This window comes from Cryptomeria japonica, chromosome 5 (genome assembly GCF_030272615.1).
Source record: "Cryptomeria japonica chromosome 5, Sugi_1.0, whole genome shotgun sequence".
Classification (NCBI taxonomy): Eukaryota; Viridiplantae; Streptophyta; class Pinopsida; order Cupressales; family Cupressaceae; genus Cryptomeria; species Cryptomeria japonica.
Window position 1 is genome coordinate 711,336,306 of NC_081409.1, and position 23,883 is coordinate 711,360,188.

Here is a 23,883-nt window from a genome sequence, read left to right on the forward strand (position 1 = left end):
ATTTTTTTGATACTAATTATATCATATCTTGCAATATCAATTAATTTTTTATAATTTCTTTCTCCACTTTTTTTGAAATATACATCAAATAAATAATACATTTAGATATTGTTTTGACCTAGTCTTCCTTTTCAATTGAATTTTCTATCTTACACCATTCCAAATCATAACAATTTTTAAGAAATTTCTAAATTATAGATTTATTCGTTGAAAAAGAGATATTGAACTAAAAGATAAAACATGACCACAAATTGATGAATCAAGTAGATTATATCTATCTATATATAGATGGATAGATATAATCTACTGGATTCACCATTAAATAAGGTATACAATTAATTTATGCTATCAAAAGTCATTCATACTTATCTTCGTTGATACTATACTAAATATATCTCCAACGTCTCTTTCCAAATACGCTAAAGTTCATACTACTACCATAATTACCGATGCGCCCATTGAACCTTTTTGACGCAATTTCTAGGTTTAACGCATTGAAAGGACTTTAAGGCCGGCACGGAGACGTTAAGAGCTGAAGAGAGACGCCGAAAAACTAAGTATTTGGAAATGAGGAAAAACGGTCCACTGGCATATATGATTTTCGCTTTTACTCTACTAATTATAGTTTCCAATTGTCATGGGCTATCTACTGGTACTGATAGGGGAGACTCTCTTCCCTTAGGTGACTCGCTTTTTGGAAATCAGACATTAATATCACAGAATGGCACGTTTGAATTAGGATTTTTCAGCCCAAACGGAAGCAATAACTGGTATCTTGGCATCTGGTATGCCATATTATCAGAGAAGACCATCGTTTGGGTGGCTAATAGGGAGAACCCAGCGAAATACAGGTCCGGCGTTTTGAAGCTGTCAAAAGAAGGTAATCTGGGACTTTTTGATGAAGAGGGGACGTCTCTTTGGTCGGCCAACGCATCGAAGAAGCCGTCGCGCGCCGCGCTGTTAGATTCTGGTAATCTTATGATGCTGAGCGATTCCAATGAATCTGAGACTCTTTGGCAGAGTTTCGACTATCCTGTAGATACCTGGATGCCCGGAATGTGGTTCGGTGCACGGCAAAAGCTAATCGGTTGGAAAAACTCAATGGATCCCACTCCTGGGCTTTTCTCCTTTCAGTTGGATCCATCTGGAGCTACACAATTCGTGCTGACATGGAACGATTCTGTTCAGTATTGGAAGAGTGGAACTTGGGACGGTAAAATTTTCAGTGGGGTTCCTGAACTGGTAAATGGAGGCTTCTACAATCTCAGCTTTAAAAGTACTAGCTCTGGTTTGTATTTAAGTTATACAATGCTGGACGTGGGCTCATGTTTTATAAAAATAAAGTCCGGAGCAATACATATATTTTCTTTGTTTGATGACACTAAACCATTCATGATAGGGAGTGATCAATGCGACGTATATGGTATTTGTGGCGCTTATGGAAGTTGTAACTCCAACAATCTTCGGTCTTGCAGCTGCGTGGAAGGTTTCTCACCGGCAGACAAGCGCGCCTGGGAATCACAAGACTGGTGGTCAAGTGGCTGTGTTCGGCAGAGCCCATTAAACTGCAGTACCGAAAACGGCAGCACTGACGAATTTATCGACGTTGGTACAACGCTGCCTGATGATTCAGCTTCGTCATACCCTGCACCCACAAAGGAAGATTGCCAGAAAGCCTGCCTGCGCAACTGCTCATGCACTGCGTTTACTTTCAGTTCTCCTTCAGGACCCTGCAAAATCTGGTCCAGAGATTTGTTAAACATGCAGAACAGTAGATTGTCTGTCTCCATTCGAGTAGCTGCCTCTGCGCTTCCAAGGTTTCATAAACCACCGCCTTCGTCCAAACTCAAAACCATAATCATAGTGAGTGCTCTCTCTCTCGCTCTTGCTTTGAGTATCATTTTATTTTTAATGTGGCAAAGGTATCGGCTACGACAACCAATGGACACATGCGAAGACTCCTCAGAGTCTTCTCTTAGAATATTTAGTTACGAGGAGTTGAAGATTGCAACAAGGAATTTTAGGACTAAGTTGGGGAGCGGAGGATTTGGCTCAGTATTCAGAGGATCTTTAATAGACGGCACGCTTGTGGGCGTAAAGAAATTAGAAGGTTCAAAACAGCAAGAGAAGCAATTCAGAGCGGAAATCAGTTCTCTTGGCAGCATACAACATGGGAATTTGATCAGGCTTCGAGGGTTCTGTGCTGAAGGATCCAAAAGGTTGCTGGTTTATGATTACATGTCCAATGGCTCTCTAAATTCCTTGCTGTTCAAAAATAAACCAAAGGTACTCGACTGGAAGACCCGATTCCAGATCGCTTTAGGCTTTCTCAATGAAAGTAACTCCGAAAGCAAACCAAAGGTACTGGACTGGAAGAGCCGATTCCAGATCGCTTTGGGCACTGCGCGAGGTTTAGTTTATCTCCATGACGAGTGCAGGGATCGCATCATTCATGGAGATATAAAGCCCGAGAAGATTCTTCTAGATGGTAATTTTTCACCCAAGCTAGCAGATTTTGGGTTGTCAAAGCTTGTGGGTAGAGATTTCAGCAACGTACTGACAACAACAAGAGGAACGGCATGGTATTTGGCTCCTGAGTGGATTTCCGGTCTTCCCATCACTTCCAAAGTTGATGTGTACAGTTTTGGTATAACGCTCTTGGAAATAATTTCTGGCCGAAGAAGTCTGGATTCAAGCATGCAAGATTCAGGTCAGTATTACTTTCCCGCATGGGCTGCAGCTCAAATTTGCCAGGGGAAGATGATTAATATTGTTGACGAAAGTGTCGCAGCGGAGGCAGATGTTGAAGAGGTGAGAAGAGCAAGTGTTGTAGGGTTTCTATGCATAGAAAGGGAGGAGGAGAGGAGGCCAAGCATGGAACAAGTGTTGCGGATTCTGGAAGGGACGATGGAGCCTCAAACTTCACAGATGCCGAGTTCCGCAGTCGAGGAAACCCCAGCAGACAGAACCGAGACTGATAGCGATAGCAATTCAGCAATGTTATCAAAATAATGTAAACGGGAAATGCATTTAAAAGGTAGGAGTTTGCACAAAAGGTAAGATGTACTGTAAAGTGGGTGGTCCTATATAGTTTTCTTCAATGGGAGCAACGGTGTTTGAATTTAATTATTGTTAGTTATTTAATTGGAATTTTATGATATCTTAAAAGTATATTTAAATAAACAAGTGCGTTGTCATATAAATGAATAAAAATTAATAATGTTAGTAGTTTCGTTCATAAGATCTTTTGTTCTAATAAAATTTAAGAACAGAATTTCAGATTAACTATTTATAGATAGGTATATATAACTCGTGTAAATATGTTTATTTATTTATTTATAAATATCAAATTTGAATTCTTTTATTATATTGAATGTATTTTTTCTATGAGAAGGAATAAATGTTAAAATCATTCGTAAAAAACGTCCAACAACAATACAAGATGGTGGAAAGAAACTCCATTATTGAATACTACTTCTAATATTCTTAATCATGAAAGCTCCTTAAAAAATACATTATCAATACAAGAAACATAGACAACTCTATATTAATTTAAGGTTCTTTTCAATAGATATAATTCATGAGGGCTTCACTAGCTAGGCAATATTATATCATGTGCATTCATATTGGGAGGTTTAATATCCCAAAAATAAGCGTACAATATATTTCCTTTAGATGAATATAGGGGGTTTTTTAATTCGGGCTATGAAAAAATGCAATATTTTACAAAAATAGGGGGGCTTTTAATTGAGCCTCTATATTGGGAGGGGGTGACAAAAAGGAGTTTAGGGCAATATTTTTTTAAAATATGGGGATTCTTTAGTATGCCTTGAATGCACGTGCTATAATCCAGGTTCAGTAAGTGAAGCCCCCATGATACAATCAAAGATAGAATAAGACATAATATTTCATTATTTTATGTCATGCACTCTTACCTTAGATTTTAAAATATAACTACCAATTGTATAACATTGGAGTATGTGTGCATGATTTTAAATAAATGTTAACTTTTTTTTCATTTAGTAATATCAAACAATTTATTTTTTTGAAACATAGAATTATTGTATGGCATACTTTATATCAATTACTAAATAGAATTTTTTTTAAAAAAAATTGTTTTAAAATTTGTGTCTATATGAAGTATTATATATTCAACATATATACTATTTGATATAATAATTTCTACATTAAATCATAAGAAATTTAATAGCATAAATTTTATAGCAATTAAAAGCAATAAGAAAAATAAAGAATTAGATAAATATATAAAGAGAGCAAAAGGAGGAGAGAAAGAGGAAGATATATGGAGAGAAGAGGCATTAGAGAAGTATAAAGGGAGAGACGAAGGAGATAGAGAGAGTGATGGAGATAAGGATAGTAAAGAATAAGAAGACATGATCAATAAAAGAAAAGAGAAACTAACTGTTAATCAATCCTTTTGTGCTCACAATTTAGAAAGTAACAAATAGATAGAGATAGAGAATGTGAGAGAGATATGCACATATGTAGAGATGTGGAGATGTGGATATATAGATAGAGGAGGAAGAGATCTAAGAAATATAAATGGAGAGAGAGTTAAATATATTAAAGAATTTAAATTAGTCATTTTTTCAAGAAACGCACACACACATACACACACACACACACACACACACACATACACACACACACACACACACACACACACACACACACATAGAAAGTAACAAATAGATAGAGATAGAGAATGTGAGAGAGATATGCACATATGTAGAGATGTGGAGATGTGGATATATAGATAGAGGAGGAAGAGATCTAAGAAATATAAATGGAGAGAGAGTTAAATATATTAAAGAATTTAAATTAGTCATTTTTTCAAGAAACGCACACACACATACACACACACACACACACACACACACACACACACACACAGATTTGTGGATAAAACATATATTAAATTTTAATCAGTCATTTTGTGTCAATAATTAAAATTTAAGAGATATATTTATACATAAATTTAGAGAAAGATAAATTTATATTGAGAGTGAAAAAGAGATGGAGGAAGAAAATAAGAAATTTCACCATATAAAGGAGAGGCAATGAGAGACTTGTGGCTTGCACCTACCTTTTAGTCCTATGTCAATTGTAAGTTTTTGTGGGTAACAACAAACTCTTCAATATCTAATATGTTTTTGAGTGAATTATTTATGCAAGTTTTATTTGTAGTGGTTTACTCTTAGTATAATTTTCTTTCTATTTCTTATAATATTTGACTCTGGGAGTTACACATGATATCATATAAAGTGGGCCCAAAGAATCATTTACATTTTTTTTTCAAGATGCTATTCAAGTTGATGATGTTGTCACATCTAGTCATCAAAATTCTCTTAATTTTTTATTCAAGTTTCCGTGGAGATAAATTTGATAATGATGTTGATGATATTCCCTAATGGTTGTTTATAAAATATCAATCATTAAATTATCTTTGATTAAGGGAAAACCAGATTTTGAAGCAACATTGAAACTTGAAGTACAAAGAGTTGCCAACATGGAACACACAACCAACCCAAAAGTCAACAATAATAAAAAACAAAGAACAACAAAAACTTAACATATATTCTTCAAAGCTTCAACAACTTATGTTTCCATTTGGTCCAACCTATGAGTTAGGTTATTCAGATCTTGTAGCTCATGCTTCACCTGCTCCTTGGAATTTTTAAATTCCCCCATGTCAAAGTAAAAGGGTCATTATTATCATTGACCTATGTGCCATTATCTACCTTATCAAGATCAATGACAATATTATCCCTATATTTCAAGGATTACAAATTACACCATTTATCCACAAGAATTTGAATCCCTTAAGTATTATTATGAATTGTTTTGTAGCCCAGTTTCACCAATTTTGTGAGATTTTCATTAATTATCTTCTTTTTTTCTTCCAAAATCCCAAGACATATTTCATAATCCATTTTCAGGGGAGAAACATCCTTAGCCATATTCTCAATAATCCCTAGCATCTTTTTCTTATCTTCCTCTATGATATGATTACCATCACCAATCTTAGAAGTAAATGAAACACCACCCTTTTCCAAAGAAGCCATTTTTCTCTTCAAGGACTGAATGTTAATATTTACCTAGTTTATTTCTTACAATAACCACTTATATATTCAAAACTAGTCTATAGTTGCCTTTATGGCAATGTCCAATTAATCTAAAGGGTTCTCATATTTTCCAACAAAGAAAGGGGAAACAATCTGCAAACCCCTTTGGAAGGGAGGTTTATTACCTTTGTCATAATTATCTCATCTCGAAGGGGAGGGGAAGGAGAAACTCCCATAGAAACTCCACCCATAAACTCATCTTTCTCCATATTGGGTTACATATTGATGACTATGATCTCTCTTCCAATTGAAATGAAGGATAACTTCCCAAGTCATAGATTCTTGGCTTCCTAAAAATCATTGTTATGCCACAATAAACAATGGCTCAATTAGTGTCAATGATTGCTCTAAACACTGCAAATACTACTTGTTCTTCACTACTATTGCAATGTCACTTGATTCTGTCTCTGTTGCCACTACAATGATCTTTAGTAATTTCTTGTCCTTTATGATGCTATAAGATGCTGATAATGAGGGTTCTCTTTGTATACCCCTTCTCTATACTTTGATATAGATTGGAAATGAGCATTTTCTTTATGGTTTTAGCAGTCTTGTGATTTTCCATCAAATGCTTGCTATGATTTCTTTATTTGTTGTTTGTGTTGACTGCATTGATTTTTGGCCTGCAACATGCATATTACTCTCCTTTTCTTTCTATTGTTGGTAATGACTTGCCTTTATTTCTTGACTGTCTTTAAAGATTTGGGACTTTCATTCATCTCAGAAATTTCCCTTCTTTATTCACTATTCTCAATAGTTGTGAATACATTGTCTTCTTTGATGACTTAATAAAGCTCTGGTATTCAATCCTTGAAGCTCTATGACATGATTATCACATGGATTGATGAAGAATTTATTCCACTATAATCCCTCCTATCCTACACATACATTGGACTATTATTGAGTGGAGGACAAACCACTATCACCTCATTTTGAAATCTCAAGGCTCTATAACTTGATATATCATTGAAACTATGATCTACCTAGAATGAATTCATAGGTGTAATGGTTGCACCTATAATCTATGCTCTTTGTATACCTTGTAGGAGACTATATTGTATCTCTATTCTCAGTGTTCATATTACCAGTTAAAAATGCTTAGAATGTGTTGCAATGACTTGTTTAATTTGAGGCTACTCTCTTGTACTTTTTAGTCATGTGATTCTTGATTCTCAGTATGATAGTGATCATCTTTCTAATGCAAGCAAGGTCTATAAAAGATAAAATTGACTTCTTTTTCTAACTATGATTAAATTCTTGATCCTTGTGAAATCAACTAGAGTGAATAAGTATAATATCAAGGATTAATAAATAGTAACTAATATCTGCAAACCTTTTACATAATGGTTGCCATGATATTTTTTTTCAATTTCTTAAATAATTTTGTCTTCATCATTTTCTTTAAGTACTATCTGTGCTTCCTTTGTCAAAACACAAAAAATGATAGCATGCTGGCCTCAAGTCTTGTGGGAGCCCATTTCACTTCACATGCTATAACTTGTAACATCTGTGTGAACTTATAAAGTACTTTAGTGGTGATCATCAAACCTATATCTACATAGTAAAAAAAAATGTTAGATAAAACAATGAAGTTCAAATTTGAATTGATATTGATGATGATTTGTTCTTTTGTTTTCCTCTCCGACTCATGTAATGATTACATAGATGACATGATGCATTATGAAAGTAGGTTGTGCATCTATTTATGGTGTTAGTAAAGATATGGAGTCTTGAGCTCTAACACATTTTCTCTCTTCTCCATGCAAGTATTTCAGATGGTGAAGCACTTGGACTTGAAGATACAAAATTTGACTGTGGGGTTCGTTATTCCAAACAATGACTGGTCCCTCTTATTTTATTATACTTCATTCTTGTATGCATTGTTTTCTTTTATAATGGATTTCTTCAGTTATTCCCATGGCTTGTGTGGGACATTTAATCATTAATGAATAAATAAATAAATTTTTTGTTTTAAACATGCAACATTGTATGATTCATTTTTATTGTAAATGCTTGCATTTATCTGTAATTCTTTTGAGAATATTTTCTTCTTTTCCAATAAAGAAAACTTCATAGAAAACAATGTATACCTTTCACCTTTAGTTGCACACACTATTCCAGCTCTACCTAATTGAGTTGCAAGCAAAATTAGGTAACAATTATATCTAAGGAAGAGTTTTGGAAATAGAGATCTAGATCTATTTGGCTGGCCTCAAGGGACAAGAGTACTAGATTCTTCCATATGTCAATCATAAAACATAGGACTGCTAATAAAATCTCCAAGATGTAGAGGAATGGGACAGTTTTTGAAAATGAAGATGCTATTAGAGAGGAAGCAATGCATTTCTTCTCTAATCTATTAAAGGTTGTGGGTTCTCTAGATGAAGCCAAACATAAGGATTTAATTGAAGCTATTTCTAGACTAGAAGATGAAGATTGTAACAAACATCCTATGGCTATACCTTCACTTCAAGAAATTAAGAAGGCAACCTTCTCATTTGAAGGAAATAAGGCCCGAGGACCTGATGAATTTTCTATGTGTTTCTTTTAGATATTTTGGGAGATCGTGGGAGAAGATGTCGGTAGTGTGGTTAAGTAATATTTTGATTCTAAAATAATTTGAAAAGAGATCAATTCAACCTTCATTGTGTTAAATCTGAAATACCTTGGAGCGGATTTGTTTAAGGCTTTGCATCCCATCAGTCTTTGTAATTATCTCTACAAAATGTTTTTAAAAGTTTTGACTTCAGGTTCACGATTATTAGAGGTGCTCCCTCATTTTATTGCTTCTCAAGAAAATGTCTTTGTTCCTGGTCATCAAATATTAGACTCCACCATCATAGTTCATGAGAATATCCATTCTCTTTAGAATTTTAAATTCCAAGGCTTCTTTTTTAAACTTGATCTATCTAAAGCCTATGATCAGGTTGACTGAAACTTCCTTATTAAGGTACTATCTCCTTATGTCTTTTATAGTAAATTCATTGATTTGATATGGAAATTCATTTCTACTTCTATATTGGCTATGATCATTAATGAGTTCCCTTCAAAAAAAATTGAGGTCTCGGGAGGTCTTTGTAAAGGAGATCCTTTATCTCCTATACTTTCCACTCTTGTGGTGGAGACTTTTAGAAGATATATGCTCAAAATTATTAGGAATGGGGGAATAAAAGGGCTAGAACCATCATCTGGCATGTTTGTGTGCTCACACTAACAATTCATGTATGATACCATTGTTATGGGGGAAGCCTCAGTTGGGGAAGCACATTCTCTAAAAGAAATCTTGGTAGATTTTGTAAAAGCTTCAAGATAATGTATAAATTACTCTAAAATCTCACTCTACTTTATTAATACTCTTGAAGCTAGATAGAGGAATATTTCTAACATAGTGGGTTGTTCAATAGGAAAGTTACCTACTATGTACTTTGGTCTTCCACTCTGTTCTAAAGTGCCTGATTATTTTTGGATTTACTTGATTAATAATTTTATAAAAAATGGTTAAATGGAAGAGGGCTCTATTGAGTTAGGTTGTTAAAGTTCAACTCTTAAAAGAAACCCTCCAAAATCTTCTGGTTTATGCACTTATATTGTTTAAAATACCTTCTAAATATGCTGAAGCAATTGAAAGTATTCAGAAGAAGTCGCTCTATTCTGGGGTTAAAGAAAAAAAGAGAATGACTCTTGTGGCATGGGATTCTATTTGCAAACCTAAAAAAAGGTTCATCTTAGTCTAAGAAGTATTTTGGACTTCAACAATGCTCTTCTTGCCAGTAGATTTGGAGTATCTTTAATTCAAAAGGGGAATGGAATGCTATATGGAGAAGGAAGTATCTTCAAAATATTGATTCAATTCATAGATTTCTTGTAACTAATGAAATCCCATTTAGTTCAACTCTATGGAATTTCATGCGAGGACCATTGTTAATGCTTGAGTTGATTGGAATTTGGTGTCTGGTAGAGAAATTAAATTTTGGGAGGATAGTTGGATTAGCCATGAACCGCTTTGCATTCATAAAACTTTTAGCTAGTACATGGAAAGATGCAAAACTAGATTTTGAATGTGGGTGGTTGACTACTTTGAAGATAATAAGTGAGTTAATTTATCTAAAACTAATATTGAGTTGCAACCCCATCAAATGTCACTTAAATACTATATGCTCAATTTGAATTTGGAAGACTGGATGGTCTAGAAGTTCTCCTCTTTGGGAGAATTTTCAATTTCTTCAACCCTGGCTTCTCAATTTTAGAATCATCATCACCCCTCACCTTGGGCTGGTGTTTGGTCTAAATTTATGACTCCAAAGATTAATATATTTTTTTGGATTTTGTTGCAGAACAAAATTTTGAATATTGATAATTTGCATAAAAGAGGCTTCTACTTAACTAACATATGCTTTATGTGTATGAGGGAGGTAGAGTCTAACTCTCACTTGTTTCTACATTGTGATTATGCTTTTAAATTTTGGGGATCCCTAAAATAGTTATGGAATGTGGATTGGACTATCCCTTCTTCTCTTATGGAGTCCTTTGCCCAATGGAGACTGTGAATTACTAACCATTCCTTAAAGATACTTTGGTCCTTTTCCTTTCACCATCTGGCCTAGGATATTTGGAAAGAATGTAACAACAAAATATTTAGGAATATTTCTTCACCTCTTACAATTTCTTCATAAATTTTGAAAAGCCATTTTTTAAAACTATTTTTCTGCCTAGATAAACCATAAGGTCAAGGAGAATAGTGTTTCTTTATATGATATTGAATTTGCCTCTAGATGGAACATAAAGTTAGAATCTGTAAGTGATCCTAGACTTGCTAAATCTCCTAGGGATAATTTGCATTGAATCCTTCCTCTGGCTACATGGGTTAAAGTTAAGTTTGATGGGGTGGCTAGAGAATATGATAGGATTTTATCAGTAGTGGAACTCCCCTTGGGATTTTAGACCAACCACCTAACTGAAGCTGTGGCCACTTGCCATGGGTTAATGTTGGCTAAAAACATTATGGATTGTGATTGGCTTACCCTCTTCATAGAAAGATTTCATGGAGACAATGCCAATGTCACAAATAAATTTGTCAAGGGTTTGAAAGATGGTAAAATCCAAATTAGGGGTAGGAAGGTTGAGATAGATGAAAAGTTAATTGTTGAGGTCACTGGTTTGTTAGTTCAAGGTGCAAAATTCTACAAAGACAGGAAAATGTCAAATTCTACTGCCAAAAGATTTCTCAAAAATGAGAGGGATAGACCAAAGTGGATAAGAGCAGCTACGACATGGGTAAAATCAAATCCATTTGGTGTTTTTTTCTTGTTTTTTTAATAAAATATGTTACCCTAGATGGGAGATATACTAGGGCCTTCAACCATCATTTTGTTCTGCTACACCACTTTAGGTACAAAGTGGAGATTTTATTCTCCTTTTTTTCTACTTGCATCCATCAATGCTAGCATTAAAGACCATAGAAAGAACACAAAATTTCCTTTCCTTCATGGGGGTTTACTTTTCTTGATACATGAACATATTAGGTTCCCTACCCACTCCTTTGACTAGGGTTTCTAAACATTCTAGTGAGTCTAAGCAATATGATCATGTTAGCATTTTCTCTAATGAGGAGGAATGAAATAATGAGATGGAAGAGACTGATTTAGGGTCAAAATCTTCCTTGAAGATTGGTCACAAAGATAAGACAGGTAGAGAATCTCTTATGTCTACCTCTAATTCTTATTCTCTTTCTTCCCACAACTCTATCTTGGATAAATTCATTTTTTCCCCCACCAAGAGTGATAGAACCCCCTTCCCAGAGGAACTCAATGCAAATTCCTCTTTTCTCAGCTTGGATAGAGAGAACCCAGATGATGTCTTGACCATTGCCCATGATTTAGTTGTAGATGATTTTAGGATTTTTAAATGGGCTTTTCATGAGATCAAGGACATGAATATCAAACTCCAATCAATCAATGAAAAATAAGAAAATAATTTTGCGGAACAGTGGATGCTAGACTATAAAAATTCAATAATGGAATCCATGTAGAAAACGTTGAGAACTGTAAGTGATATGAAGAAAAATTGTGATAGTAGAATCTCTTATCTAGAATATAAAATCGAGAAAGAGTATGAAGGAAGATTGAGTCAAATGGAGAATAAATTCTAGAAAGTTAATGAGAACCTGATATATTTGGTTACTTATAGTCATAAAGTGGTGAAGAATTTTGTTGAGAGAATAAACAGCATGGTTGGGTTCAAGATCAAAACTCTCCATCAGGAAGGGGGTATTATGGATGTGGATTCCATGGATAAAAAATAGGAGAAAATGGTTGGGCCCTCTAAAATAATGAGAGCCAATTTGAAGAAGAAATAGAAAACCAAGAAATTAAAGAACTCAAGAAAATTTCTCTAAACATGACTCAACTGGAAACTGAGGCCACAAAGGCCCTTAAAAATTTGTGCTAGTTTCTTCCTTCTTGCAATCTCTTTGATAGGTTTTGGACTTTTATTGGTCTTTTGCTGACTCTTGACTTGTTTTTAAAATGGGTATATATTAATGCAACTTTTTGATGTAGAGCTTTGTTAAAGGGTTTTGGGTCCATTCAAAACCTCTATGTTACATAGGAAAAAAACATATGAAAACTATGTGATGAGAATGCCAATTACATAGTCTCTCATCGTTCTGTTATTAGCAATTTGTTCCCACCACAACCAATTGTAGTCACTACTTGAGCTTGCATTCATCTTTAAATTTCAAGGATAAATAGAAACTTTATCTTAGCTTGAGGTCCTGAATTGTGTAGGGATGGAACAATTTTGTCCAAAAATTTGACAAATCAGTTGTACCTTGATGTCTTCAATGAAAACCATTACAAAGTAACCTAGAATAATTTCCAACATGTGATATCACACCAAAATAGTGGTGTTCCCCATAGTAATAGCCTATCAGCTTATTACCTAACAAAATTCTATTGGTCCTCGAATAGAGGTAATGTACTTGGGAAATCAAGGAAAATGTATCCTCCCATCAGGAATTACTAAAAATCGCGTGATAAGAAGTAGCAAGAAAGTAAAGAAAATTTATATTTAAGTGAAGGATTCCCTCAAGGTAACAATTAAAAATTAATATGAATTATCTTAGATCTATCAATTGATAGAGAAAAATGTTTCATTCCAGCTAATGTAATTTGCTAATTAGAAATACGATGAAAAGAAATTTGGTGGGTATCATGAATCACCATCAACATGTATGTGAATGCTATAAAGCCTCTTTAAAATTTTGTAAAGTTGGAGCCTTCTTATAGGATATGGAAGAGGAGCAGCAGAAAAGGTATAAAAAAGCAATGAGAGGAATTGTGACAACAAAATGGGACGAATATTCTCTTTATACAGAAAATTCTTATACTTGAAAGTTGAAAGAATATTTTTTTGTAATCTAATGTATTATAATGAGAATGCTATTTACTTTACACACCACAACTACACATTAACATAACACCATCCATTACAAAAGTAAACTTGCAAATGAAATTCTATAATACAACAAAAACAAGTAAATATGTTTCTCTTGGACACAGTATGGGCTTTTGCCATTTAAAAGTTGTCCCTAAAACATGTGAACCAAACATAAGCGCAACCATAGTCACCATAGTTGAAAAAAGAAAACTATGACAACATGAAGTTGTGAAAGTTATTTATTGTTGATTAGAAATAAAATTTTCATAAGATATACCTGTTTCTTTTAATTTATTAGTTTGTAATTTTTTTATACTAATCGAGTTTCAAGATATATATTGTATGATATGACAAAATAAATAATGTATATATCAATCAAATATCACTATTGTAACTCATCTTAAACTGCTTATTATTCTAATATAAAAGATAGGCTCCCTTGCCTGATCAAATAACAATATAGGTACATTCTATCTACTCACAATTTGAGCACACACCATATATAAGATTGAAAGAAAAATGATTTTATTATTTTCTCAAAGAAAAAATAACATTATATAAATTGCCCCATCATTGGATTCTCCATTATTTTTCATACTCTAGAGTTCACATACTCTGTTTTAGTCAACTACATAGTATTCCCTTTAGTTAGCTTCCACAATTTATTTTCCATGAAATTTCCTACTTCGTACACCTTATCTACACCCTACACTCCCATGCATTGGCTCCCTCTCCACCTTCCAATGCCCTTTTTTTCTATGCATTTATAGTCTAAAATAGTCTTTTCTTTTTCTTTCTACCTCAACACCTCCTCTTTCTTGTTTCCCCATTCAAACCACTACACTACGTGTTACATTTTGATACCTGCATTGGATTTTATTTTCTTATTCATCTCATCCCTCTTTAAAAACATATAAATCATTTAATAAATTGAAATCATTTAATTGGATGTTTAATAAGTTCCCTCTTGTAATGTTTAGCTTCACCTCCTCAATATGTTTTCTCTTCACTACTCTCACACTTGTTAATATCAGTTTCTTGTGAGTTTTCAAAGCCATTTTTCTAATCTATTTTGCACATATCTCACAATAATACATGTCTCAAATAATTTGCATGACTATCTATGCTTGGATAGATTGCATACACAATTAGTATGGCTATTATGACTACAACATCTAGTAAAATTTTCTTTTTAACTTGAACTGTATATTCCCCAAATACACACAAGATAGAGATCATCCACAAATTTTATCATTAATAACCCAACCATCTACTTCGAATTTCATTGCAAGGAGCTCTTATATTTCCATATGGGTAATTAAGAGATGCCCAACAAAAAAAAACATTTCAAAATGCAAAATGCAAAATAATCTTTTCTTTTGGTTGATGTTGATTATAATTAACTCTAGATGCTCTTGCATCAAACACCCATGGTAGGAAGGAAATGGGTCTTGACTTAAGATCAAAAATATTTGTAGACCCTATGACTATCTTGGATCCATCTCTCTTTTGTGTCAACTAGAATTCTCCTATTCATTTCTTTATGCAATCTCATAACATTGTTCCCTTTCATCCTTACTAATATTTTATCACTTGTAGCATTCAAAGTATCAAATTTGTCTTCCCACCAACATAGTCTATTAAAATGAAAATAAACAACTGAATTCATACCTGCTCCTTAAAAAAAAAAATAATCTACCTTTGTTACCCTTTTTGTTTTACCTTTTCCCTTTCCTTCAACCTTGTCTCCTTCATGAAAATTCACTATTTTAATGCCCCTTGAAAGATATATTATTTCTTCAATCTAATTCTCTATACTCAAAATAACGTTAGTACAATGACCAAGAGACTCAATGTCCACATTTCCAATAATGATTCAAGATCTCCAATCAAAGGGTCTTCATATTTTCTCCTCTCAAACAATGATTGATTAGAAAAACCTTCATTTATCTCCACATCTTGTCTCTCAAATTTAATTTTATTAAAAGAAATCACCACTGCAACAAACTTCTCTATTTCCTCATTCTCATTCTCACCAAAGGAAATAGTAAAATTTTACTTTACATCACCTTCTATTACAACCTTTATCCCACCTAAAATTCTTATTATCTATCAACTACTTCAATATGCATCAATGAATCATCCTTCTCAACATATTCTTGGTTAATTTTAGCAAAATAAACATTTACTTGCTTCATACCATGTATGCCATCTACTAAACAAACCCTTGCATTGTTACATACATTTTCCATTACTCCTTGCAATGGCTTTAACTTATGTTTCACTCCATCCTTCATCAATGAGTATGTTGTAGAATATCCATCATGCATTACTCTCCTATCATATTTCCAAGGCCTCCCTTTCAAAATGGGAAAAATATTCATAGGCATAATATCCCATGTTATTTCATCATAATATTTTACTACAATAAATTTTACCAAGCTTTGCTTGCCAACCAAAAAAATTGTCATCTTGTAGCCAAGATATCCTATATGGATGTGGGTGTTTTCTCCCCTTTAGCTACAATTTACTCACCATGTCTTCATAAATAAGATTTTATGTGCTTTCCCCATTTATGATAACATTATATACTTTGTCTTGAGACTTCTATCTGATTCTAAATAGGTTCTTTCTTTGAACTGGTTCATTCAATATGACTCTCTTGGTGAATAGTCTCCCTCTTGTAAATTTGTACACACTGAACATCAAGCCACTCTTATACCCCTGATACAAAATAGAGACTCCCTTGCCTATAAAATCCAAAATTAGATAGGACACAAATAGGTATATTTTATCTACTCATAACTTGAATTCACACTATAGATAAGATTGCAACACGAATAATATTATTCTTCTCAAAGAAAAACTAACATTACATAAAGAGCCTCCTCAATGGCTTGTCTATTATTTTGTATACTCTGGAATTCAAATACTCTATTTTTGTCAATTGCATAGTCTTTCCTTTACACAACACCCACACTTAATTCTCTATAAAATTTCCTACTCCATTTGCCTTCTCTACATCCTCCCATGCACTAGCTCACTCTCTCATCTTCACTGCAATTTTTACCTATGTATTTGTAGTCTAAATTCAACATCCTTTTTAATCTTCTTGCCTCAATACCTCCTTTATCTTATTCTTCCATTAAAACTATTGCATTATACATTACATTCTAATATTTGTGTTGGCTTCTATTTTCTTAGCCATCCTCTCCCTGTTTACAAATGTCTAAATCATTTAATCAACTACAATCATTTAATTGGATGTGTAATAGGCTCCCTCCCGGGAATTTTATCATCACCTCCTCAATACATTTCCTCTTCACTTCTTTATATGAAACAGTAACTGAAATAGCCCTTACACCTACCAATATCATTTCCTTATTAATGTTTGAAGCCATTTTTACAATCCAGTTTGCATGTATCTTATAGTAAAACATTTTCCAAATAATTTACATGATTATTTACACTTCCACATTGTATACATGAATAGTAGGGTTTTTAAGACTATTGTATACACTTAGAATTTTTCTAGAATAATTAAATAAATATTTTATTTATTTAAATTTTCCTTTCGCTAAATTAAATAAATATTTTATTGACTTAATTTGTCCCATCTCTTCTATAAGTTAAATAATTATTTAATTATTTAATTAATTCATTATTTTTTTCCCTCCATGATGCTTGTCATTCATCTCTTAATTTACCTTTAACCACCTGTCTATTATTTTCCCATTTTCTATACCTAACCTCTAATTTGAGCCGATCATTTATCCCTCCACCTCTTAATCGTAGACCTTCATTTCAAAGGTACTCTCTATAAAAGAGGATCCTTTTCCTTATCTATCCCTAATATGGAATAATATCTCAAACATTCAAGTGAAGCATCAACATACTACCAAACTACATAACCACAATCCAATCTTTGTTGAGTTCTTCTGTACACGTAAACTCTGAGAGAAACCATAATATCAAGCAAGATCAATGGAGATATGAAACAATGGAGATCCAACCCTATAAACATATGAATGGTATAATCTTTCATAATTGATGTTTTGCATGTTTCTATATTCTTCATTGGTGTATGGTAGATTTCATTTTAGAACTAGGTTTTTATGTTGTTGAATCTTTATGAATATTACAATATTTTAAATTCTTAGTTCCATCATATACAACTATAACATCTGATGAAGCCAATGCTGCCCACATTGGGTTATACATGGCTAAAAGAGAAGGCTTTACTAAATTATGGTTGGAGTTTGACTCGGAAAACACTGTCAATTGTCTGAGTGGATGCACGGATCCTAGTTGGATGACTACCAACCTGATCAAGGATTGTCGAAATTAAATTAATGAGCTGGCAGATTTCAAAATCTCGCACATATACTGGGAAGGCAACAAGGTCGCAGATATACTAGCCAATCTGGCGGTGGGATACGTGGCAACCAATTGGTGGAGTAGTAGGGATGCTTTCCCCAAAAATCTGTGTGAGCTGGCATGCGATGATTACTGCATTAATCAATGATCTCTCATCATGACTTGATTGAGTTGATGGGGAAATGACTCTTTTTGGTTTTCCCTAATCAAATATCTAGAAACCTCCTTGACGAATGGATTTCCTACCTTATTGAGTGTCATTTCTTTCTACAGTTTGGATATTTCATGGGTGTGGCCCATTTTCTATGACTAGTCGGTGCCTTCTGTGGTGAGTACCATCTTTTGCTATTCGGTGACTAGGAGCATAATGGGAGGGGATAAGAACAGACAAGATCCCTTTACTTGCAAGAAATGGAAGAAGAAAAAAGATGTCTAGTAGGAAGTCGTTGATGGGGGTCTCGTCCCCTACTTGGACCGACTTCATGATCCCTCTCCTCTACTTATGGAGGACTTTGGCAATAGATGTAAAAAATGGAGTCTCAAGACTTATGGCACCGCTTACCAAATTGATGAAACTTTGGTAGCAACGGTCACTAGTCTGGCTACAACTAGCATAAGATTTAATAGGGATAGGAAAACTAGGGAGGAGGACTTGTCAAGTTTCTTTGACAAAGACAAGGAGCGCTCTAGAGTCACCAAGATGGATAATGGTGGCTACAATAGAAAAGATCTCATGGCCCCTTGGGCTAACATGGCTGAGTTTATAATGAGGTATATTACTATTGATGGCAGGTATGCCATCATATTTTCCTACCATTTCACTATCTTAAATCAATTTACGCATGGAAAAATCATCTTTGTTCCCTTCTACCTGGCCTCCTCCCTTGAAAATAGCTTGGAAAAACATTTGGAGAACCCTAACAACCCTGTTCTCCACTAGGGACTTATTGTCCTCATCATGGAGCACACTAAATCCCTTGAAATTATCCCCCCTCTTTTGAGACTGGCCTTCAGACTGATATCCAGGATGTCTCTGACTCTGAAATGGACTTAGAAGAAAGTGGGGTTCCTTTTGATGACCCTGAATATAAACCTATGCATGAAGGGGAGATGATGGTTACCCTTGGGATGTTTGGTAGCAAGAACCCTCCTAGATGGGCTGCTAGCAATTACAAAACCACCACCAATCTAATCTCTAAGGCCAAGCCCCTCTCTAATAAGAAAAAGCTGGTGGCTAAGGACCATAACCCAAAGATTATGGATTAGGGAATTAAAATGGACATTTTTATCACTGTCTCGAAAGAAAAATAGGGGACCATAGCCAACGAAGAGAATAGTGGGATTCAAAGGTCTAGTAACCTGATGAATCTGGTTATGGAAGCTACCAGAAGTCAGCAGAGCTGCTAGAAGTGGGTTGAGCGAGAAATTCATACCCTCAAAATGGGGGTTAAAGAGATTATTGATATCTTCACTACTTCCCTTAGGACCAACAAAATTGAGAAACTCATGATCATGACCCAGAAACTCTCCCAAGACATTGAGGTGATGAAATTCAATCACAAACAAAGGATTGAAAAGGTGGAGTAGTCTATGGATGAGATTGAGAAAAATCTTAAGAACCTGGTCGACATAAGCAAAGAATCCATGATCAACAATCTAGAGGGGCTTGAAAATATTAATGCCATAATTGTTGATTACAGATCCTACCACAGTGAACCGATGAAAGATCTTAGAGGGGAAGATATGGCTACTGGAGACAACAAAACCACTGGACCTAGTTCCAGAACCAGAAGCAAGAGCAACAACGAGGGTACCTCCAGATTCATTATGGAGGAGCTAGAGGAAATCAACAAGATTTCCATCCAAAAGAACAAGGATCTGGTGCTCTCTCTTAATTGAGAGATTTTTCATTTGTTTTGTCTTATTAGTCTGCATTTCCTTTATTTTCGTGGCTACTCGAGGATGCTCCCCTATTTTGATGTTGCTTCATGTCTATTTGGCTGATTGTTGACTGTTGTAAAACTTTTGGTTTCGGGTCCATGTAAAACCCGTTTATCTTTATCAAAAAATACAACATCTGATGAAAATTATTTATAACTTGAAATGCATATTTCCCAAACACACATGAGACATAGATATTTCACAAATATGACCATTAATAATGCTACCATCTACTTGCAATTTTATTACGAGGAAATTTACTACTTCCATATGGGTATGAGGAGATGCAAACTAAAAAAATCTTTAAAAATAAAAAATAAAAAATACTCTCTTCATTTGATTGTGGCTGATTACCTTTAATGTGGATACTTATGCATTACCTTTTAGATAAGAAAATAGTAACAAATGTGGACCATGGACACTAATTATAGATGTGAAGATATACAGGCCAATGGCTTCACAATAAGTGCTTGCATGATCAATGATCGTTTTGAATCTGCTTGTGAATGCTCACTTGCCTTTAGTTTTTTTTTTTTGTTGTTTTAGTTCCAATATATTGATGGTAATGTTTCCACCATTAAACTATAGTTAGTTCAATTTCTTTATTTATTTTATATTGATGTAATAATCTACTTGCATACAAACTTTGGTTCATAGTTTTCTAGGTTGTTCTCCAATATATTTTTATTTTAGAGATAAACGCATTTGAATGAATGAAATATCTCCTATATTAGATATATTTTTTTAACTAAGACTTACTATTATTAGTTTACTATGTTTAGCTTGATCAAACAAGTAGTTTTTTCTATATATGTACTTTTTTAGCCATTGTTTTGCAATCAGCAACAATACCCAGTTTAGTTTTGTTATCTCTACTATATTTATAGCAAGATAAGTTTATTTATTTATGAAAGTGAAAAATTTTATTTCTGAGTTGCATTGTTAGTATAGCATAAGAGCTATTTATTTTCTAATCCTTCAATTGGTATCAAAGAAGGTTGCATATTTTTTTATCCTTTATGCATATAGTAGTTTCTTCTCTAATAATTTTCAATGGAAAATGACCATAATATTCCATTGTAGCTTTCTCTATTCACCAGAGAGAACTATGAATATTGGTTCATAAAGATGGAGACTATACTAAAGTCCAAAGATCTCTAAGAAGTATTAGAATCTATACACAATGAGCTTGCAGATTAGAAAGATTTGAATACATTCAATACAAATCAATGTAATAAATTGAAAGAAGATAGGAAGAATGACAATTGAGCTCTCTTAAATATCCAATCTATATTTATTATCTCATCTTTTCCCCATATTACTAGTAAAAAACAGTCAAAGGATGCATGGAGTGCTCTTGAAATAATGTACCAAGGTTCTAGCAAAGTAAGAAGTCATGAGCCGATTCTCTATACAAAAATAGATCATGAAGGTAAAATCCTCATTGTTTCTCTTTATGTTGATGATTTTCTCTATACAGGAAATTTGATGTTAGAGGAACTCAAAGCTCCCATGAAAAAGGATTTTGAGATGACTAATATTTGATTCATGAAATAGTTTTTGGGCATTGAAATTAACCAATCTACTCAAGGTATTTATGTCTATCAACAAAAGTATGCTTTAGAAAATTATAAATTTTTTAGAATGGATAGTTGCAAGCCAATAAAAACAACCATTGCTCAAGGAAAAAATTTGAGCAAACAAGGTGATGAACCATCAGTTGATTCTACTATTTACAAGAGGCTAGTTGGTATTCTTCTATACCTCACTACATCTAGACCCGACATAACGTTTGTAGCAAGTTTTGTATCTAGATTCATGAAATCTCAAAAAAAATCATACTAGAAGGTAGCAAAAACAATTATAAGATATGTTGTGGGGATAATCAACTATAGATTATGATATACTCAATCTCAAGATTATTCACTCTTAGGATACACATATAGTTATTATACTAGTAGCTTAGATGATAGGAAAAACACATCAAGATATGCTTTTCACTTGGTGATAAATCTCATCTCATGGGCATCCAAGAAAGAGCCCATAATTTCATTATCTTCTATCAAGGTAGAGTATGCAATTGCAACTTTAACAATTTGTCAAGAAACATGGCTAATAAGAATATTAAATGATCTTCCACATGTAGAAAAAGAGCCAACAACTATTTTTTGTGATAGCAACTCAGTAATTACCTTGTCTAAAAATCATTTTTTCCACAAGAAAAACAAGCATATTGACACTCACTTTCACTTCATTTGAGAGCTTGTCAATAATGGAGAAATTTCTCTTGAATTCAGTGGTTTAAGAGATCAGCTAGGAGACATTTTAACAAAACCATTGGAAAAGAATGTTTTTAAATTTCAAAGCTTAGGAATTCTTAGTGCTGAAAATGGAGTCAAAATTAAGGAGTATCAGATGTAATTATTGACTCCACCAATAATCGTCATTCATGTCTTAATTTTGCTTAACATATGTCTGTATAGTCATGATTTTAGTTGTTAGCATTTATTGAGGACTTTGAAGAGCTTGTACGCTCCATCTACTTTACTCTGTATCTGTTTCTTTTACTCTATATATTTCAAAACAGTTTTATGCATAGTTGATTTGTTTTCGTGAACATTGTGCCTCTATTAAAATAGTATCGGAACCTCTATTTGATAGAGAATTACACATGTTCATCAAATCTTCAAACCAAATTTGATAGGGTCCTAAAGGAGAATTGAAAGAAAAGGTAGTGCAGAAGCAGTTGTGGAGGCAAGCTTTCTAGCAATCTTCCTTTGTGGGTGCGGGGTCTGAGGGTAGGATGAAGCTGAATCATCATGCAATGTTACACCAGGATCGATAAATTCCTCAGTGCTAGTTTTTTTGGTATCACAGTTTAATGGGCTCTACCAAACACAGCCACTTGACCACCAGTCTTGCGAATTTGAAACACGATTGCCTGTCAGAGTGAAGCCTTCCACGAGCTACAAAACTGAATGTTGTTGGAGTTACAACTTCCATAATAGCCACAAAGACCATATATATCGCATTGATCTCTCGGGCAAGTGGACACGATGCTCCTTTTGTCGGAGTTTATAATCTGAACTGCAGTTAGCTTTGCCTACCATCATCTAACTTCAATCTGCCACCGTTATATTCGGTTATTTTCTCCTACGTCTCCATGCTCAGCTCCTCCATGTATGCAATCAGTTAGAACTACACGTGACAACTGCTATTCACCCTCATCTCATCCATACTTACTGTTAGCATGAAATAAAACCATATTAAGATTTTTCCATGTTTTCGAATCCCATGCGATTGGTTATCTATTGTAACAACTGTTAAACAGGTAGTTTTATATCTGATCTTCTATCATGCGTAAAAGATGAAAGTTGCACAGTTTGTCTTGTATTTGATGTCCCATTATTCGTGGAGTTAAAGAATTCTATAAATAAGGCTATGCAATATATTTCCTGTATCAATTAATAAAATCTATTTTTATTTCTCTTCCTCTTCTTTCATATTGGCATCAGAGCAAGAGTTATCATTTTAACCAACCAAAATTGGTCATGTTGAAGTTGTAGCTTAAGGAGGGAAAGCTTGCGTTGCTAGTCATTGCATGAGGTCCAGAAGAGATCAAAGAATAAAATAAAGATTGAAAAAAAGCCTTAAGAGTTTAGAGATTAGGAAAAATTTGATGCTGAAGTAGAAGACCCAAATCTGATTTTGGGTAATTCGAGGAAATTTTTGTAGTAGTGGCTTCAAGAAAGAGCAACTAAAAATAAGAAGAAATATTGTAGAAGCAAGGAGCAATGTTTAGGTGATGAAAGTTTTTTTTTAAGATAAAGTGTGTAGTGTAAATTTGTTTTTCCATCATGATAGTTTTGTGGTCATATAAAACCACTTGTTTGTTAATTTTTGTGGTCATCTAAAACCATTTGTGTGTGAAGTTTGTGGTCATTTGAAACCATTTGTATGTGAGATTTGTGGTCAGCTAGAA

At 33.8% G+C, this 23,883-nt stretch overlaps 1 protein-coding gene across 1 annotated transcript; it reads left to right on the forward strand.

Moving 5' to 3' along the window:
* The first annotated feature begins 567 nt into the window (after window positions 1-567).
* LOC131042171 (G-type lectin S-receptor-like serine/threonine-protein kinase At2g19130) lies at window positions 568-3,012 on the forward strand. Its single transcript, XM_057975506.2, has one exon. The coding sequence runs from the start codon at window positions 568-570 to the stop codon at window positions 3,010-3,012; it is 2,445 nt and encodes an 814-aa protein (XP_057831489.2).
* Window positions 3,013-23,883: the final 20,871 nt, after the last annotated feature.